Source organism: Anopheles darlingi, chromosome 3, assembly GCF_943734745.1.
Source record: "Anopheles darlingi chromosome 3, idAnoDarlMG_H_01, whole genome shotgun sequence".
Classification (NCBI taxonomy): domain Eukaryota; kingdom Metazoa; phylum Arthropoda; class Insecta; order Diptera; family Culicidae; genus Anopheles; species Anopheles darlingi.
Window position 1 is genome coordinate 10461467 of NC_064875.1, and position 20000 is coordinate 10481466.

At 48.1% G+C, this 20000-nt stretch overlaps 2 protein-coding genes across 10 annotated transcripts in view; both read left to right on the forward strand.

Moving 5' to 3' along the window:
• LOC125954151 (Hermansky-Pudlak syndrome 1 protein) overlaps positions 1 to 442 on the forward strand; it is a 3611-nt gene extending 3169 nt beyond the window's left edge. Inside the window, exon 7 of the mRNA XM_049684200.1 lies at positions 1 to 442. This exon is cut by the window's left edge and continues 163 nt beyond it. Within this exon, the coding sequence (XP_049540157.1) occupies positions 1 to 15 (15 nt within the window). The 3' untranslated portion in view covers positions 16 to 442.
• An 851-nt stretch (positions 443 to 1293) lies between these two features.
• Positions 1294 to 20000, forward strand: part of LOC125954152 (hexokinase type 2) — a 22908-nt gene continuing 4201 nt past the window's right edge. Inside the window, exons 1-5 of one of the 9 annotated variants that reach the window (XM_049684203.1) lie at positions 1294 to 2963; positions 6675 to 7047; positions 18530 to 18692; positions 18762 to 18946; positions 19016 to 19189. In XM_049684203.1, the coding sequence (XP_049540160.1) occupies positions 6994 to 7047; positions 18530 to 18692; positions 18762 to 18946; positions 19016 to 19189 (576 nt within the window). In that variant the 5' untranslated portion in view covers positions 1294 to 2963; positions 6675 to 6993. Of the gene's footprint in view, positions 2964 to 5592; positions 5872 to 6674; positions 7048 to 12619; positions 12844 to 13636; positions 14541 to 14645; positions 14859 to 17590; positions 17609 to 17628; positions 18250 to 18529; positions 18693 to 18761; positions 18947 to 19015; positions 19190 to 20000 lie in introns of those variants that run through there. The other 8 variants (XM_049684201.1, XM_049684202.1, XM_049684206.1 and 5 more) reach the window with 8 other exon arrangements.

Consider the following 20000-nt stretch of genomic DNA (forward strand, 5'->3'; position numbering starts at 1 on the left):
ATCGATCTGCTCTAAAAACCATTACCCCAGAGGTCACAGACTCCCAGGGTCCACCATAGCACCACCTTCATCAACATCACCACCTTTTACCCACTAGTCGCCACTTTGTTCTTATTGTCAATAGCTAACTTAGTAGTAGTAGTAGTAGTAGTAGTAGTAATGGTAGTAGTAGTCATCGTCGTTGTGATATGATCGTTTCGTTTGCGCAATCATTCGCCTCACCATGGCGTCGTCGTCTTCGGCAAGCATCGAACATTAGATCACCACCGAATCAACGTCCCCGAGTCCAGGGTAAGGCATAGCGTACTCTCAACTAACTATCTCACATATAAACATTCCTTATCATGGCTAGGCACAATGCCCGATGGGTTCTTAGTTCGTTTACTAGTAGTGACTAGTATTCGTTGAGTAGTAGAAGTCAAATACACCGAAATCATGTTGTGTACTAAAAATCGGGGCTCTAACTATCTCGATCACAGTTGAAAGAAACAAAGACCACAGTGTATCTAAGGATAACTCTTGTTCGCGAGACCCACGGTGACCAATAACATACCGCGACCGCCGCTGGTGTCATGCTCACGCAATAGATTTACAGCTGACGGCGCTTAATGGAGGGTTTGATTAGCGTTGATAAGCCCTAATTGCGAATCGCCTCCACTGCAACTACCGTGCCCACCAGCCACTGCACTGCATGTGCCACTCAATGCAGTGTGCTACTAATATCGATGCGGCCGTCGCATCATTGAAGGCCATTCGAAAGACGTCCTCGCGAATGACATCGGTCGGGCTCCTCCTTCCCCTGTGGGCCCTGTGTTTATTATTTCAGGGCGCGACGCGATGTCGGAGTTGTAGATAATTATAATAAACAATATTGAGAGTGATGAGACGATGTGGTGCTGATCCGCTGCTCGCCACTGAACGCGACGTACGTACTGAACGTACAGCTTCCGCCCGTGGCGTGACACGTGCGTGCAGCCGATGTGTGAACCTGAGGCACGTGTGCGAGGTAGTTGATGATAAGATGTCACCGATAGTGGGTCAGCTGGTGCCACCGTTTGTTAGTATTGACTAAATCAGTCTTATCTTCTGTCGTTATAGTTTGTTGCAAAAGCTTTTATGGGGAATTTTAAGAGACTGCTTTAATTTAAAATCATTCAATCATTCATTTAATATCCAGTCAATTTAAAATTATTAATTAGAGAGGTGTATATTCTGTCGTTGACACACAAAAGAAAAGGATGCTTTGGTATCTTCACGCCAAACACAACATTGCGTCATGTGTTTTGACCTGATGTCTGATGCAATTCCGATGGCATGAATTCGATTCATCGTCCATTCCAATCGGAACCAAAGATTGCACAACATATTTTATCGTTGGGCTAATCCACTTGAACCAAACTTCTACCAAAAGCTCACTAACCACTAGACCAAAGTAGTGCAACATGATTTGCAACAAATTGACGACAATGAATGGCAAATCCTCATAGTAGTGTCGCCCAGTGGCGTGTGCTGTATGTGAACACTAAGCTACCTCGTTACCGGAGCACGCGGCTCACCACTTTGCTCATCTCCGTCTCCGTCTGCGAACGTCTTACCGGTAGCGACTACTACCACACTATCGCCATACCCATGTTCGTGTTCGGCTTTTTCGCGATCGCTTTCTTTGGTACACCATCGTGGGCCAAAACCTAAAGCGCACGGCACAAGGCAGTCAGTCAGTCAGACCGTCCCTCAGTGCTCCGTTACTCGGTTAAGTCGATCGTCATTCGTGGTACAGTGATCGCGTACGTGCGTGCGTTTCCTCTCGAAGCAATCAATCGGTGAAGGTCGGTGAATTGGGTGGAAAAAAGGCTGTGGTTTTAATGCTGATCTCTGCGACTCCGGTGTGGTTTTCTGCTGATCAACATCCGTCTCTTACCAGCGATCATTGCGCCGCGCCTGATCGCTTCGACGACGACGACGGTGACCAAGGGTTTGCTCTGAAGCGGGCGCTGAAAAGCGATTGTGTAATAAGCCCTGAAAAGTGGAGGTTTTCTATTTTTCCGTTCCCCACTGCCTAGTGTGACTGTACTATCGGTTTCGGTTAGTTAGTAACCTTCGTTCGCGCGTGAGTTCAGAGGTTTGCTGTGTGGGTTCGGCTGGTGCGTTGTGTCGATATTCGCGATAGTTGCGCGAAAGTGTGATATCGATTTCTAGCGATAGGCAGATAGCACGATATTATCACCACATCATTCGACAGGTTCGCCACTGGAGAGTGAAAGTTTTAGGGTCGGAAAAACAAGAACCAGAACAGCCGGTATCACTAGAAAGTGGCCAACCTGAACGTTGGTTTATGTAACAGTTGCACTTGAAAACCTGCCTGCTCTGTTCGCCTCGTCGATCGACATTTTGCAAACTGTTCGGTCAGCCGAAGTGACCCTACGATCGTGCTGCGGTTTTACGTGTGGAATCCTCAATCTACCACCCCCGTCCGTGTTAACGTGCGGTTGTGGTGCTGTGTGTGCAGTGCAGGCTACTGAGCAGAAAAGGCTCAAAGGGCTGATATCCCCCGACGTAGTGCTTGATCGTGTGATCGTTACTGTGTGCGGTGCGCGCGTGTATTGTGGGTGTGTTGAGCCGTTAGTTTCGAAAGGAGAAGGGTGGGTTTTTGGTCAAAAATAGTCAAGGGCTACCGTCGATGCATTGATCGCGGTTGCTTTAAGGAGCTCGTGCTCGTGTGCGTTGGTGTGTGGCTTAACTAATGGTGTTTCGGTGAAAGTCGACGAGCGGCTTACATAAGTGTGCGACTCTCAAGGTAAAGACCGCCATTTCAGGGGTCACCGATACGCGACAGCAGCTGACTGACCTCCAACCATTAGCCCAACGCCCATATTTGTGAAAATTAACGTAGCACGAGCGCGTGTCTCACTCAGTACACAGCGCCGCTTTCGCAGAAAGGAATTGAAATGGACGTCCTCGAGGAGGTAAGTGTGATCTGGTCTTTGGGTTCGTGGGCAAGATCCTGGAGGTATATACGATTGAGGGTGTGTCGCTCTATCTACGAGTATTTCGGTCGAGTCCGGGGAATCACTTGATAAAAGCTCTTATCAGTGTGTCATAAAGTCCTCGTGCTAGTGGTGGTGCTGGTAATAATAAGCGTCAGGGATCATGTTTATTGCATCGATCTCGATTCCTAATGGGCCCCTTCACGCGATAACTGGGACTGATAAGGGACATTTCTTCGGACGCCATTTATATCTAAAGCATCAAAAACCCTCCAGCGGAAGTGATAACGGTGGGGCAGGTGTTTTATGGAATATAATGCGACGTTGCGATTTTTTGCGGATCGTTTATGGGCGAGTTCACGCGGTTCGCACCTCCGGAAACATCAAACGGATCCAAACGAACCGAAGCATCCTAGCTCAAGAGCATAAATGACAGGCCAATAGAATCGTTTCTTATCTATCCACTCCCAGGGTGGCTCTAAGCAATAGTAAAGACACAACAATTAAGTCATTAGAAAGGCATAAGGGGGGCATAAAGTTATCTGTTAGCTTCCAATTTGTTCCGCGAGTTGACAGAGACGACAAAGACATCCTTCAGAAAAATGGTTAGTTATCTGATGATATTTGTCCGAGGGGGTGCAATTGCATTATCAGTGCGAATAAGTTCAAGGTACGAACACGGGGGGGGGGGGGGGACCGAGAATGTGCGAACTGTGGGATTTACAGTATATATTTTATAGTATGCCCATAAACGCTCAATAACACGTGCCTTGCGGAATACCTTTCGGACGTATTTGAGAAGTTTGATAAATGGTTTATCTGGAATCGTGCTGAATTTTCCACAGTAACCGGTTCCAGTTACTTCTCTTCTTTTTCTTTCGTAATCCGTCTTTCATTGTAAATCCGGAATGGAGTTCTTCGTGTTTTTGCTTCGTCTACGTGGTTGTCCCTAAAAGATGTGCCTTAATCGCAGTTACCTTTTGGGCAAAATGGAAGTTAACTCTAATGTGATGGTCCATTAAATATGGCACTTGCTACTTATTCGAAAAAATCCCTGAATGATCCTCACTAGGTGAATCCCCCACCGGCGGGGCTTGGTTCAACAATCTCACGTCTTGGTAAATCCCCTCGAACAATTGCCAGGGGTTGAGCGACAGTAGCAGCACCAGCGTACGAGCGGTACTTCACGCTTCTACTGTTGCTACTGCTGCTGGTCACAGTAGACGGTGCTGCTACGGGGCTTTGCAACAAGCTGATGCAATTTTGCCACAACTTTATGCTTGGCGACGTACTGGGCGAAAACAGGAAACACCAGACATTCCACCTCCCATCCCAATGGTATCGAGAGCGCCAACGCTGGCCAAAAGTAGGAGAAAATCTTCTCAAATTCGTCGGCGAGAGATGAACAGGACGGAAAACGAACCAGTGAGCAAGGTGGAATGGTGGAATGGAATGTTGAATGAAACAGAAAATGAAATCAAAAGTGGTGTCTGTCGGTAGGGGGCGGGTCGGATGGTGGCCGCGGTGGTCATCTCGCGTGGCTGGAAGGGGTTGGATTTACCCACGAATCCGTGACGTCAACCGCCGTTGGAGGTGTGTCGCATGCGCTCGTTTGCGCGTGAGCCGCCCTTGAGTGTGTGCGTGTGTGCGCGCGCTCCGTTCCGTTCTGTTCTGTGTATGGTCGCTGACTCGCCTAACTTTCTAAATTCTCTACCAGCGATGTTGGGCTATGGAAATTCTTGGCATTGAGAACCACCACCCTAAAGCTGCTTTCACATCGAGCGCGTTTAAACGCCAGTAATAGACGCAGCAGGTTTTTTGACGCAGAAAACACGGTTGTATCACATCAAAATATATGGAAGTGTTCACGTAACGCACCGAAAGCTATTTTTTGGAGCTTTTGAAGAGCTTAAAAGTTGGCGTTTTTTTTCGGATCTGTAAAAATCTACAGATTGTGGCAGGTTCTGAGCCGACTGTAGCAGGCTACGCAAGCAAGCCAGCGTTGCCCTTTGGTTTTGCAATTTGTTTTGGCAGGAATGTGTTGAAATCCGGGTAATAACTGTTTTGCGTGAAGATTAAACTATTTATCATGATTTGATAAGGTGGCGGTAGTGATATGGTGCTATTTTTCGTGTATTTTAAATCGACCTTCGCGCAACCTAGGTGTGAACAATAAATTAAGCTTTTGCGTCAAAAAACGCCAACTTTGGCGTTTTTAAAAACGCGCTCGATGTGAAAGCAGCTTAAATGACTTTACGCTCATTCCATTAAATGCACACGCACACACACACTTAAACGCAGCAGGCGCAACACCCGGTTGCCACGGTTTGGGGTGACAGATTATTAGCAAAGGAGCTATCCTCAGCAGGCGATGCTTTTACCAACTATTCTTTCTGATGCCATTGAGCATAATCAAAACATGCTACTTCACAATGCTGCTGATGGTGCTATGCTGATGATGATGAAACACACGTGCAGAGTGGCCAACCGAATCATCGGTGGTACGCTCCAGCGCGAGGGCCGTTTCATTCATCCGGTGCGTTTCGAACACGCACACACCGAGCCGAACGTAAACAGGCGAGAGCGCGCGTGTTTCTGAGAATGAAGATGAGAATGAATGAACGCCGTCGCGCGAGTACGCGGCTGGTGCGGTGGCCAAGGTGACCTTACGTACGCGCTCTCTGTCGCTGGACCAACCGCGTACACCATTACACATTTCCATACAGCAGCATATATCCCTCGCACCGTTCACGAACTGTTTGACAAATCCCGGTGTACCGTCGACGGTGACACGCACTGCAGCGCGTTGTGTGGCGTACGCGTTCCCGTGCTTTTTTCCGGCTCGTTTTTCGACCTTTCGAACCCGTGTGCATGTGTTTTGGCGACAGTACGTATGACAGAAAGTGTTTATCGTGTTTTGTGTCGTGTTTAGGGGAGCATTTCCGGCGGTTCCCGTTCGCAATGTCGTAATCGGTCGCTGATCGGTCACAGGATTGTGGCAGGATCGATCGACGGTAACCGTGTGCGTTTGTGTGGTTCTCCAGTTCCGCCAGAAGGATGGAAAGGAGGCCTTTTGGGTCCGACAAGTTCGGTGTGCCTTTTTGCCATGACCGTGTCACTCCATGCTATCGCTCGTTACGTCAACAGCGCTGTAGCTTGTGCTTGTGTGTGGATAGCGCTCCGCCGCTGGAGGCCACACCGAACAGCATCCCCCGACTGCTGGTGTGGCGGCGGTGCATGGTGTGGTGTCGATCATGACGATGATGATGATGACGATGGTGGTATGGAAAGACACATCACTACGATCACTTTCCATCGTCGTCACAACACCATCGTATGCCAGCCCACCCCCATTTCGTTACGCGTGGCGCACGCGGTGAACGGTGCCGCCGTCTTCTGTAAACGAGTGTGTGTGTGACTGTGGACGAGTGTGTGATTGATACACTTTCTCACTATGGACTTATTCATTTTCCGGCTCTCTCTTTTTCCGGCTGCGGACTGCGGCGCGAGTCCTTTCCACACGTACGATGAATGCAACGATGCACCGCTGTTGCATTATGCGACGCGTTTTGATCATTTGTGGCATTACAGGGAAGCCGGTATCTGGTTGACAAATGCCACGAGATAATCGCAGGCTATTGCACAATCACTTAACCAATCTCTCGCCATTGCTTTTTATTGTTGTTGCAGCAGCACTAGTGTCTTGTGTTCGGAAAGTCCATCGTCCTGCCCACCGACCCAGTGCAAAAGGGGGCGTTTAGGTGTGGGTGTGCGTGTCAGTGTGTGTTAATTAGTGGGTTTATGTGAGCAGCGGAAAAAAAGGTCATCGTGTAAACCATCGGGCCTGTGCTGGAAAGCAGAAGAAAAGCCCAAAGTCATCGCCAAGTCTAGTACTTAGTACACACCGCATTTGCGTCTCCTTCCAACACGAACAGCCACAGATCCGGATTCAGTGAAAGCCCTCCGGCCCCCAACAGAGAGAGCGAGAGAGCGAGAAAGAGAGAGAACCATGGATCTGGTGAAACCATTCATGGGGCTGCACGTGGACCGTGTCAGTAAAGAAGTAAGTATACGCGGATCGCAGTGTGCCACGCACTGCTTCCAGCTTGACAGATGTCTAGATGTCAGCACCCCCATCCCATAGCCTACTTACTCGGAAATGAGAAGAATCTTGGGGGTTTTTTGAGGGCAAGGACGATCCAGGTAAGCCGCAGACACAGTAGGCGATTGACTGACTCCCCGGTACTGAAGAAGTGCTTCGGATGAACACCTCCCGATCCAAATGGTCACTGGTAGTGAGAAAGTGAAAATCCGTTTTTCCTCACCAAACGTCATTTGTGGGGGGGAAATTAAAAAAAAAACAACGAAAATAGGAAAACAAACGGAGCCCGTTGTGGAGGAGTTGATCGGGACTGAACCAAACTCTTACTTTTGATACCGCTTGGGCATGTTAGATAACGTGGAACCTTCGTCCTGACCATTTCGTCAGCTACCAAAAAGGATGGCCCCCCGTGGGTGGAGTGGCATACGTCACTGGTGGCGCGTGGCGTCACTGACCTTGGGAGGTTTCACTGAAGGACACCTTAGGACACCGGACAGGCTGTCCTTGTTGGACGTCTGTGTTGGTTCTGGACTTTTGCTGTCCCCCTCCCCCTTATTCTCCCTCTTCTTCAAGAGACGACGAGGACGACGGACGATTACATCAGAAATGCCACCAGGACCAGGGTGCTGATGCGTGGGAAGAAGTAATTGCCTCACCCTTTGCTTGTCTGGAGCCACAGTGTGTGCCCCCTCCCCCCCCCCCCCCCCCCCTCCTTTCGGTAGTCGTTTTGTCCAAGAACGTTTTAATCGTAATCTAATAATGGGATATTTGTTGCCCCCAAAAACATCCAACGATCTGACAGTAAAGGGCCCAAAATTGGATTACATCATCCTAATGATTCTGTTTTTACGAGAAGTTTGGATTAAGCTAGAACTAACCTTTGGACCGCAAGACCAATGACCCTGAACCAAACGCTGTATTCGGCCGGACAGAAAGATTGTTTCTGGAACAATCAAATATTCTGTTGGAACTGGTTCCTGTTTGTATGAAGCTTGCGAACTGGTTCGTAGCCAGTTACATCGTGGCAACAGCGGCGGGGCGCCTAACCACCGTTCGATGCACCTCGGTGCTCCCTTTACACGCTCGCAACAACTTGATAAGCATGGGTCATCGCTAGATTTGCGACTTAAAAGAGCCGCTAAACTTGTCCAACACAGTCCGCGGACAGTCTCCTCCATTCCGATGGTGTCTTTATCTCCTGCTTTCTACCACACACCGCTCCTTTCAGTCTCTCTCTCTTCGCCCCTCCATCTGTGTCAATGAGGTTGACCTTCTGGTCCGATCGGAGGCAATTCGAATTTCGTACATTTTGAGTCCAACCCACCTCCCCACTCCGCCCCAAACCGGCTTGAGGCGGATTTTTGGCTCGCGGCACAGCATGGCGGCTCCATTGTTGCCTAATAAATTGTAAACGAGCCGCGCTGGTTCACGAGTAGTGGGCCTTATTGGTGCGGTGTGCCGGTGGGTGATCCGGAAAGTTACTCCGAACAATTGAAGAAAGTTTTTTGGAGGTTTTTGGGTTCTCAAACGTTTGTCTGTCGAAACAAAAGTTTCGGTGTGACATTGACAAAGGTAATGTCATAGTCCACTAGCGGACCTCCCCAAAAGGGGGGGTACTATAGTTCTCTGACCTGCGGTGGAGCCAAGTGCACGCGAAGGACGATGGTGTTCGATTGGATCCACGGAAGTGGATCCGTTTCCGGAGTGAAACTTTGTCACGACAAAAGTCGTGTCGCGAGGGCGGGCTGGGGATGTGGTGAAGGTGGGGTGGGGCCCCTTAACGAGAAGCTGCCGGAACCTGTTCTAGCGAGCCCCCGTTCGCAGGCTGCGACCGGCAAACCGGGCGCGACGCGACTACCTTCTCAAACTCGATGTCCTTGAGGAAAAGGTAGTAGTAGCAGCAGCATGAGCAGCAGCTGGACTGTTGCGAAGTGGGTGTGTATCGGTGTTGACGGTTCATTTTTGATCGTTCGAACTCGATCTGGCGATCGATTACGTTTAGCATGAAACATTTATGAAAATGGAGTGTTAAATACATTTTAACCGATCATGAAACATGCGTGATCTATTAAGCGTTTACTATAGAATTGCTTCTTATCACGCAACTTTTTAATGACAAAAATTAAGTAAATTAAGCGGCAATTAAAGCTGTTTAGACGAAGTAGAGAAAACTCCAATAATGTAGTGCTCTGTTCTCGGCCATAATCTATCGCAAACTCGAAAGTTGTTTGCGTGCTCGACCGTTCAAAGTCCAACGATTTAAAATTCAGAAGTTTTTTGTGGTTTTTTGGTTTACTCTTGGCATGAACTCGGTTCGAATCGAAATCGAAACTAGTCGCGTTGTCACCTCGACCACACGCAATGTTAAGAACGTTAGCATAAACTGTCCAGCTAATGCCACCCAGATCAAATTGGTAGCTATTAACAGGTTGATTCACTTTCACCTAGAAATGAGCGAATAACTTGCCTATTACTGTCCCGCGCGTCACCCAGTTAGATGGATTTCGTCATGCCGATCACAATGCAATGCTCAATCAAAGATAAGTCGTGGCGCTCGCAAACCTTTGCGCCTCATAAGTTCGTTGCTAAAGCCTGGTGTTGCAAATTGCGGTGGCGCAGTCGGGCGCGACGCTATAGTGATTAATGACACCGAACCCTGGGACGATGAAACTGGGTGAACGGCGATGACGAGGCCACACTCGGGTGATGATGCAGTTTTGCCATTCGCATATATGCGAGCCGAGTCGAGTGTGTGGAAGGGCCGATGCCGATGCCGCTACCGTGCGCTGCAACGTGTCACACAGCATGCACACACGCGCACCCGCGGGAGCACGTTCGCAGTTCACGTTCACGTTTTGCGGTTTTTCAATGCCATGGAGAACGTGCGTCCGATCGTGTCTGCGATGATGCCGGACGGTGACACCAGCCCCGGCCGTTGCTCACTCTCGTCGCTTCCTATCTTTGACAAGATTTCCGTTCTCATTCGTTTTGATGCTTGACTTCCGGATACAGACTGGCATCTGAGTGTGAATCAGTGATTGATTGGTTTTGATTGTTTGGTTTACAATTAAGATGATTCACTTTCTCTTCCGAGTTCTACCTTCTGGTAATTCGTTTTGGAAAGTTGATATCGAAACAGGAAACATCGATTACGCCGACGTGGTGTGTCATCAAGATAACTGTTGGATTGCATTCCAGATTATCCAGGAAACAATTCTAATTCTCGAATGTTTTGAAAGTGATCCACAATGAGTGAGCAATAACTGGCCGGGGCTTCGTATACTGGCTCGCACCTGTTTACATTATGATTATGGAAGACAAATATGCCCTGTTACACGATGATGGTGCCGTTTCTGTATTCCGCTGCTCGCCCTGTCTAGACAGCGGCACACATACTGATATAATTGATACTCACTGTGTATGAATGATATGTTGCGTTTTTCCACTTCCGTTATCAACTGTAAAGCTCTTTAAAAAGCGTTCTTTACCAATAGTCCCAATATTAGTTTTATGTTACAAAAAGCCGTCAAATCGATGGTTTCTAATCGTCATTTGGTCTATCTTATGTTTAAATTATTTTTTCTACTGCTGTACTTATGTACCAACGTTTTTTTTATATTTTCTTGGATTCTGCTGGAATCTGCTTATTCTTCTTCTATTCTATTTTCTATAAACCATTGACATATTTCTCTTTTTTTCTTATTACTCCTGTTTGTTATCAATGGCTACTTTTTTCTTATGTTGTTTATGCTTCATTTGTTCGAATTCCCTCTAAACGAGTGATCCTCAACTGAAACCCTTGTCTTGCTTATTAGATCTATTCATTATCATTAATTAGATCTTTATAATTTCTGGGCGAAGTGTCTGGGTGGTCCGTGAATAAGCAAATAAGAAAGAAAACAACAAAAAGCACACACACACACACACACACATACACGCTGCGGCAGATGTTTTGTGCTGTGCCGGATCTTAATGACGTTCGTCATCTCGTGACGCATTGACAGATAACACCCGCGCCCGATTGCCGTCCTACGTCAAACGTCCATCCCTTCGACATGGTAAACAACCGACCGACCGGTTGCGCTCGTGCATCACGAGAACGGATCGGATGCAGCAAGGCCCCATCATGATGCACCATCAACCGATTGACCACAGAAATGGGGGGCACGGCAGCAGTGCCAGGCTCGGGCATTTTTCACTCCGCTTCCGTGGAATTTAGCTATTTTTAATCTCGAAAACATCGATCGACAGACTTCGTCGTGTACTTGAATCGCTTCTCCGAGTAACCGAGAGAGAGAGAGAGAGAGAGGGAGAGAGAGAGAGAGAGAGAGAGAGAGAGAGAGAGAGAGAGAGAGAGAGAGAGAGAGAGAGAGAGAGAGAGAGATAGAACGAGAAGAAGAAAAGTCAGAGGAGCAAACGTAAGGAACGGTTTTACCAGACGTCTGTCCGCGCGCGCGCGCGTGTGTGTGTGTGTGTGTATGTTTGTGGGGGGCTCGCCTCTCGATTTATTGTGCATCTTGGCCGGTTCTCTGATGCTGCGCCATTGGCTCACGAGATGCTGCTGCTGCTGCTGCTCCGTGAAGGGGTTCGGTGGGTTTGGAATGCTGTTCGGCCGGTCACACTTGACAGTCGAGCCGGTGGCCTGCGCCCAAGTACCGCTACCCGGGTGGGCGTGGTGGACATAGTACTGATCGTCTGATCGTGCTTTGAAATGCCAAAGCAGCGTGCTCCTCCGGGCCGATCGCCGTAGAACACTCCGGGATCACCAGAATTTAAGCATGTAACCATTTCCAATCGTTTTCCTTAGAAAGGCAACGCGCCTTATCTTCTGCAGCGACGCGGCAACGTCTTGAAAGGGATGGGATGCCCTTGTCGAGTGTTTCGTCGACGTCGATCCATTTTTCTTCGACCTGACGTGATCGGTGAATCCGCTGTTGTGTGGCTGTTTTTAGATAGTCCGCGGCTCGTGCGACACCGTCAGTCGGTCGATCGGTCATTTCCCCGTTGAACACGCGCCGTCGACGGTGCTGTGATTTCAATGTTACATTTCGTCCACTCGCTCTCTACTGGTTCTGTCCTTATCCGAAAACGCACACACCGCGACCAACGCGAGTGATCTACAGTGAGCTTCAAATGGTTGTTGCGTTCTTTGGTTCTTATCGATCGGATTTTACATTAAAGCCATCGAGTTTCCAAACCATGATCGCTAGTATTACCAGACGGCTCATTAAATTCACATTTCAAACAGCTCGTTAGGATCGATCTGAATCATCCAGCCAGAGAATCAATACATAGATCGCATTTCATTGCTTCTGTGTGAGGCACTGTACTGTCCTCGTGCCGCAGCAATGGCGGAATCCAATTCGCGTCCCCTCCTCTCAGACACACCGACAGCGGCGTTCGCATTTTGATATCGAACACACTGGCTGTTAGCCCATTACCATTCTCCTCCCCACTCCCATTTTTTGCCACTAGCCCCGGCGGCCGCGGTCGTTGTCGCAGTGTTGGTGGTGATGGTGAGTGTCTACTTTGCTCACAAGACGACACGCACTTCTCACTTCGCCGATTGGCGTGTTTGGCAGTATCCAGCCGGCGGTGCGTTCGTTCGGAAGCTTCTCGACTTGCGGCGTGTCTCTCTCGGCCTCGGTGTACTAGCGCACAGACCAGTCCTTTTAACCCCCGGTAGAGAGTAGCCCCCCCGGTAGGTTCCGGAATCGCGATCCGTTTCGCGAAGGTGATCGCAGTAGCCCTAGAGCGGTGGGTTGCGGTGAACGACTTTTCGATTAGCCTTAGTATCGTCGCGGTCGGTAGCGTGGTCGTGGTCGAAAGGGTTTTGTAAAGTGCCTAATAAGAGTGTTAATTGAAGGATGCATCCGTGGGCGTGTCAAATATTAAGTGAAAGAAGCTTTTGATCGATGATCGACGAACAGGCGGCCACGTGAAGCACACACACACATCCGTAGACACAGAAGGTTCCGAAAGTGGCAAAAAAGGTCTACTGTGACTTGTGGAAGGACCGTTCTGACAGCTGAGCCTCCTTAGATCAGTCAAACGTAGACATCATCTTCTAAATCGAGCAAAATGGAGGAATGTTTGGCGGGGCAATTCGCTAAGATATTTATGATAAATTTGCATTCCCTTCAATTCTCTTTGGCCTCCTTCGGAGGGTGGATGATGGTGATGGCCATGGCAAGGCATTTTTTATTTCCTAATTTAACGACCAAACCCGTGAGCAGCTTCTTAATGGGAGCGTCCTTTTCGTGCCCCTCGCTAGCGATCCGGCTACCGAAAAAGAAGTTTTCCTTTTAAATCCTCACATAGCAGCAGCACCCACCATATGGTCCTTCTCGCTCTAAACATTGTCCTTTCCCCGCCGTTCTGCTCCTTCGCCACCTGCCCGGCAAGATCATGTGACGCGGCTATTTTCGGCCATCATAGGTCTACGGTCGTGACGACAACGACGACGACGCACCTTACAAGACAAAATGCGGTGCGAGATGTGTGATTAATGGCGGTCGAGCATCCGTTTTTGTTTGTTTCTTTTTTGTTGTTGTTTTTGTGAATTTTATGTTTTGTTTTTTGCCTTTTTCTGAAATTTCATCGTTCATTATAATAGAAGTGAGTAAGAAGATCACTTGATGCTACTCATTCAGCGGACTTTGGACGCTGGTTAAAGGTTATCCTGCTCTCGATTCGACTATCAGCGGTGTCTGACGTCCTCCGGACCACACGTCAAAATGTCATTGAGCCTGCTTGAGGACGCTAATCGTTTGGGAACGATCATCGCGAGATCGAAACAATGTACCAAAACCACCCATAACCGGTGACGGTGATCGTGGACGATGTGACGTGCGACATGAACATTGACATTGGGCCCGTCGATGTCGGAGCACACTCACTATCGCATCTTTCCCAACCGATGCCAACCTTCTTCTGGTTCGGTGCCGCTGTGCCGTGCTTCATCGGTTTCGAACGAAAATAAACACCGCACTCTCCACCCACCCTCCGGGGGCCAAATGGCGCCCGATAAGCGTATCAACACACTCACACACACACACACACACACACACACGCCCGGTCGTTCTGTGGTGTGGTAGTGTTGAATTTTCGGGATAATGTTTTCCGATCGCGACTCGAACTGATCTCGAAGGTGATCGTGGCCGCATCAAGACAGTCGTCTGCCAGAGAACACATAGTAAGAATGTGGACCTACTGAGACGACGTACTCTTCAGCCAAATCAGCCAATCGTCGGTGCTCGATGATCGGTGATCGTGTTTTGCGCAGTTATACGCCGTATTTTCGGGTGTTTTCGTGGACTGATTTGAGGTGAAGGTGGTTGCGGTTCGCCGATCCGATCGTGTCGTTGTCACGTTTTCGCTGCTGATAGTACGTTGCTAGCACCTTTCGCCGACACCTGTACAGTGTGCTCAGCTGGAACCGAGAACCTTGCAGGGTCTGTGTGTGTGTGGTTGTGAGTGTGTTTGCACGTGAGCCTGCCTGCATGTGTGTGTGTGGGTGATTAGGGGATCTCCTAAACCCCTCATATGATTGTTTACAGCCACTTGTGTCGACCAGCAGACCAACAAAGTCGTAGAGGCCGAATTGTGAACGTCACCAGAAAAAAGGCCTTTAAAGTGTTTCGAACTCAAACGGCATTCTAGTGTCCACCGGACCGTAGTGTGCTCGAATTATCGAAGAAGTTGTGGCCACGAAAAGAACCGTCTGAAAACCAACGTCAACGATGGGAGTCATCAAGGATAACTTTGGCAAGGTAATGGAGCAGCAGAGCTAAGCAAAAAGGGGAACAAACTCTCCGATATCGTAACCCTCGGTTACCACATGTTAGAATTAGTGCTTTAGTATACTCAGCTGCTGTATGGTAGCGTCAAACTTGCAATGACCTTCGCTAACCTTGGCGGCAGCACAGCGGCGGACAAAAACGGTGTAAACGGTGTGTACGAACACCGGCATCGCAAACCGCAACCGAATCCAAAGTGCACGTCCAACTGAGCAGCGCACATTTTCCTGCTCTCTCGTTTTTTCTCGCTCTCTCTCTCTCTCTCGCTCTCTTTCTTTCTCTTTCCCTCTCTCTCTGGTAGGATTTAGTAAAAAACAAGAGAAAAACAAATTGTTCCAAAAGGATGTGTGTGGTAGACCATATCGGCACCACGTTTGGTAGAGGACCGTGACTCGAGCACTCGAGACACGAAACCATACTTTTTGGTAGCATCCTGCTGTTGCTATTCTTGCTGTTGCTGCTGCTTCAAATACGGAGCAGATCCCTGTGGCTGTCTGACGTACGCTCTTCGACGTCGACGTGACGCACATGCATGGAGGCGCCTGGTCGGTGGCGATGGAGACGCCCAGAGAAAAGGGGATGAAAATGGAGGAAAAGCATCTATGTCAGCCGAAACGTCTTCACGTCTTTCCTTCTTCGCTCGCTCGCTCGCTCGTGTCTCTGTGCTGTTGTTTTGCACGGTTATGTTGTTTATTTCTGTCCTCAAGAGACACACATACCCTCACAGCATGCTACGACCGGTTCTGAAGAGAGAAAGAGTAAGATTGAAGACATGGGTTGCGATGCCGATACACTGAACTGCGTTTCGTGTTTGCGTTTGGTAGAGCTCCATTGACCATGCTCCCCGGTAATGGTAGGAATTAGAGGCATCGATCTCGGTCGCCATTGATTGAGAACTGCCAACAATATCTGGTATCATCGATGAGGTTTCATCGCCTGCGCTTCATTCTCTGTGTTCAGCAATCGGGCACATGATTCCGACCTAAATGATGCTGAGTAGTGCATAGCTAGGGCTTCTTGCCTTTGGAGACATCTTCGCATTACAGATCAATCGTTATCGTTTCTAGGCACGAGGAGAATTCAATAACGTTTGACTTTTAGCGCAAAATGAGCAAACTTCCGTAAAATCTGCTTCCAAAACGTGACATATCGAGAAAGGCAGCTGGTGGCATCATAAAACCGGCAACTTCCGGAATGATAGTCCTGAACCATGCCTTGCTCCCCGTTCCGACGCGAGACGAAGCGTAATTGATTTCTAATTATATCCCACCGTTTAACGTTGCAAAAGGCAGTTCCGAGGACGAGTCATGCCACTAGTGATGATTGTGATGCTAGTTCTCGGAGGGGAGAAAAATAATGAAAATTGATTTACCAGCATTGTTTCTGTCTGTCGATGCTGTGCTCGTACCGTTAGTTAAACGGTTCACTTAAGAATTCCATCCGTTTGATGGCGTGACGTCTCTATTTCTCATTCGATGGATGATGCATCGGGATGAATCATTCTTCGAACTCGCTTTTAGTTTCTTTTCTCGAGAATTTCAATACACTCTGTGGAAATGCTCAACAGGTATTATAGGCTTAACAGTTTCAAAACGTTTTATTTCAAATATTTGTTATGAAGAATTATTTGTTTTTCTAATTGATATCAATTTGATTAATACATACAAAAAATCAAACCTACTGCTTCAACCATTTCAATACAATTTCCATAATATTGCATTACAACGTAAGACTAACACGTTCAAATATTTATTTGTGTAAACTCGCTACACGCTTCAAACAACAACTGAAATCATATAAGATTAATCTGCTGGTTGAACGTAGATGCAAGTAACTAGAACAAATTATCAATCAAGTAAATAGAAACACTTCAAGCTCCTATCTGTTTACTGTTTACAACTAAATGCACAACAAATTCAACTTTGTTGATCCTTCCCTTGCAAGTTTCTTTGCTAATGCTATCTGTTTCAATTTAATTTATTACCATAACTCTTGGAACTGGGACGAATTGTAGCAGTATAAACATAATCGTACAGGATGACGATTAGAGATTAGAGAATCCCCCCACAAGGAATATTTTCCAATCGTTTACGAATCGATTGGAATGCCTATGAGATGATAATAAAGTATTGCAGCTCCTGCAGAACTAAACTGCGTACTCCAGATTGCGTCATAAAGGGGTTTCGTTTCACTTCCACAACTCACCTGCCACAATGTTCCCGTTGCACACACACACACACACACAGCGCGCATTCATAAACGATCGCGTTGTGAACTGTCTCCTATCTTTCCTCTACCTCCAGGCCCTAAACAGTACTTTTGCGCGCTCTACTCATTCGAAAGCAATACCACTAGGCACACGAACGGGTTCGTCCACGTGAATGGCGTGTTGTTTGTTTGATCGCACCAGGGCAGTTAGCCAGCCAGTGGTGAGGATTGCATACGGGCAAACCTGTATGTTAAACAGGCGACACCCGCTAGTGACGCTGGTGTAAACAAGCCCAGCCATTGGCTGCACTCACTGCTCATACCTCGGTACTACCGCCTTCAGTTTGGCTTTTACGCCTTAACCTTGCCCTCGGCAGGGGCCTACCATTATCGGTTGCTCCGTAGAAGTGTTTGATTAGAGCTAGTGGGCGAGTCTATGTGAAAGGTGCTGGTACAGCATTGAGTTCTGGACGTGTCTGGAAGATTCTCGTAGAACTACTCAAACACTCTAAATGGTAGATAAGGTTCTAATAGCACCCACCAGGACCGATAGGGATTGTGATCTGAGAACTGAATGCATCGAGATGCTTCCTAATTGACAATTTATCTGCTCCGCATCATACTCAGCAATTGTAAATATAGACCGTCACCGGCGCGACCCGCACAATACGCCGGGCACTCGGCAGCCGACAGGTTATGAATTGATTCGGCTCGCCATCGCGTGCCACACCACTAGAGCCGGAAGTTGATAGCCCGATCACACACCACACTCTGATCGGCTCTGATTATAGCAAAGCCCTGCCAGCGTGCTATCAGGATTATCACCGTATTGTCACACCTCCAGCACAGGCTAACCGCGTACCGATGTAGTTTACCGAATGAACGGTCACTATCTACGTCAACCAACGTGCTACGAACGGCTACGGATCCTGACGAGGAGACGTTTGTTGTGTCTGCAGCAGTAAACCAAAGGGGGTTCGGTTTAGACTCATCTACGCCACTACTATCAGTATCGTACACCGTGACCTACAGGGAGCAGGTTTCTGCGAGCTGAGCTGCGCGTAGCCGAGAAGACTTCCCTGATTTTCTCGTGTTTCTTGTTCCGAACCGGTTTACGCCGAAACGGCTTTGCACGATGTGTTCCAACGGTGAAAAGGTTTGGAGAACGATCGTAAACTTTTGCGGGATATTTCTGCGAAAACAACCATCGGCCTGTTCGCGCGGTGTGCAGGAAAATACATGCCCGGGTGCTACCACTCCAGTACACAGGACTTTCCTATTCGATGTCGTTCCGTGGCGTGTGCGGTGTTTGCTTGTCGTGCCAAATTGGTTTCGATGTCGTTGATTCGGTTCATTTCGATGGAAAAAAGAGGGGGAAAGGATGCAGTTTACTGATGCCGTTTGTCTTCTTGTCTCTTCTTCTATTTGGCCATTAGATCCGTGAACAATGCAAGGAACTGATCCTCACAGACAAACAGATCGAGGAGCTGATGCGGCGAATCATCAAGGAGATCAATCGAGGTCTCAGCAAAGAGACGCACGCCGAAGCGGACGTCAAGTGCTTCATCACCTACGTACAGGATCTGCCAAATGGAAAAGGTAAGCTCGCATGGACTTTTTGATCTGGATAATCCTTACACCTATCGTAATCTTTCCTCGAACGCACAGAGAAAGGTAAATTTTTGGCCCTCGATCTTGGTGGTACCAACTTCCGGGTGTTGCTGATTCACCTGAAGGACGAGAACGACTTCGAGATGCTGTCGAAGATCTACGCCATTCCACAGAACATCATGCTTGGCAGTGGGACGCAGCTCTTTGACCATATTGCCGAATGTTTAGCCAATTTCATGAAGGTGAGTTGCTGGTTAGCTTCCTCTATTTACGGTAATTTATTGTTGCGTGACCAACTTCTCTCACTTCAGGAACACTCAGTGTACGAGGAACGTCTACCGCTTGGGTTCACATTCTCATTCCCGCTAACACAGCTCGGCCTTACCAAAGGTATTCTCGCCCGGTGGACGAAAGGTTTCAACTGTTCCGGTGTCGTCGGTGAAGACGTCGTTCAGCTGCTGAAAGATGCACTCGCCAGACGAGGGGTAAGTGTTCCCGGGGCCCGACGCCATCTCTTTACACTTGTTCACAGTTTCTACGAACAGGATATCGTCGTATCGCGAGCGATACACTAACATACACACACTCTGTTTTAATTAACGATGCCGAAGTGATGGGATTCTTCTACCAAATGTTTCCGCCGTTCCGTCCAAACCCCCCACCAGTTTCACTTAACTAAACTGTTACCACTCTTCTACCGACATTGCTATACTGGCACAAATTTGGAACGGACAACGGTCTTATGACAATCTCTGAAAACCGACTACTTCACACCTTGCGACCGATCGACCGACCTTGCGGATCTCACAGGACGTAAGCATAGCGGTGATGGCGATTCTGAACGACGCCACCGGCACACTGATGTCGTGTGCGCACAGTAATCGTGATTGCAAAATTGGCTTAATCATTGGTAAGCACACAGCTGCGCCACAGCTTCCATTCGGCAAACTCCCAAACCCCGGGCACTTCCTCCTTTCGGCGTCGTCCGGACCGAGAGGACGAGAAAGAAGGAAACTGGCCAAACTGGACTTTTTTTTTTGTTTTAAAATTCTTTTCAAACCTATACACTTTTCCTGCTCGTCCTGCGTGCAATCGTACGAATGATTCTGTTTCCGTTTTAGAAATGAACCTTTCTTCCTTTCTATAGACACGCAAGTTTTATGATCTGTTAAATTCTAGGTTCACATTTACTTTCTACTTCATTTGATATTTTTTCTTGTTCCTTTTTTTATGCCTCTGATTTTTTTCCCCTCATCATACTCCACACGATTTGCTCGCCATGATTCTACCATCGAC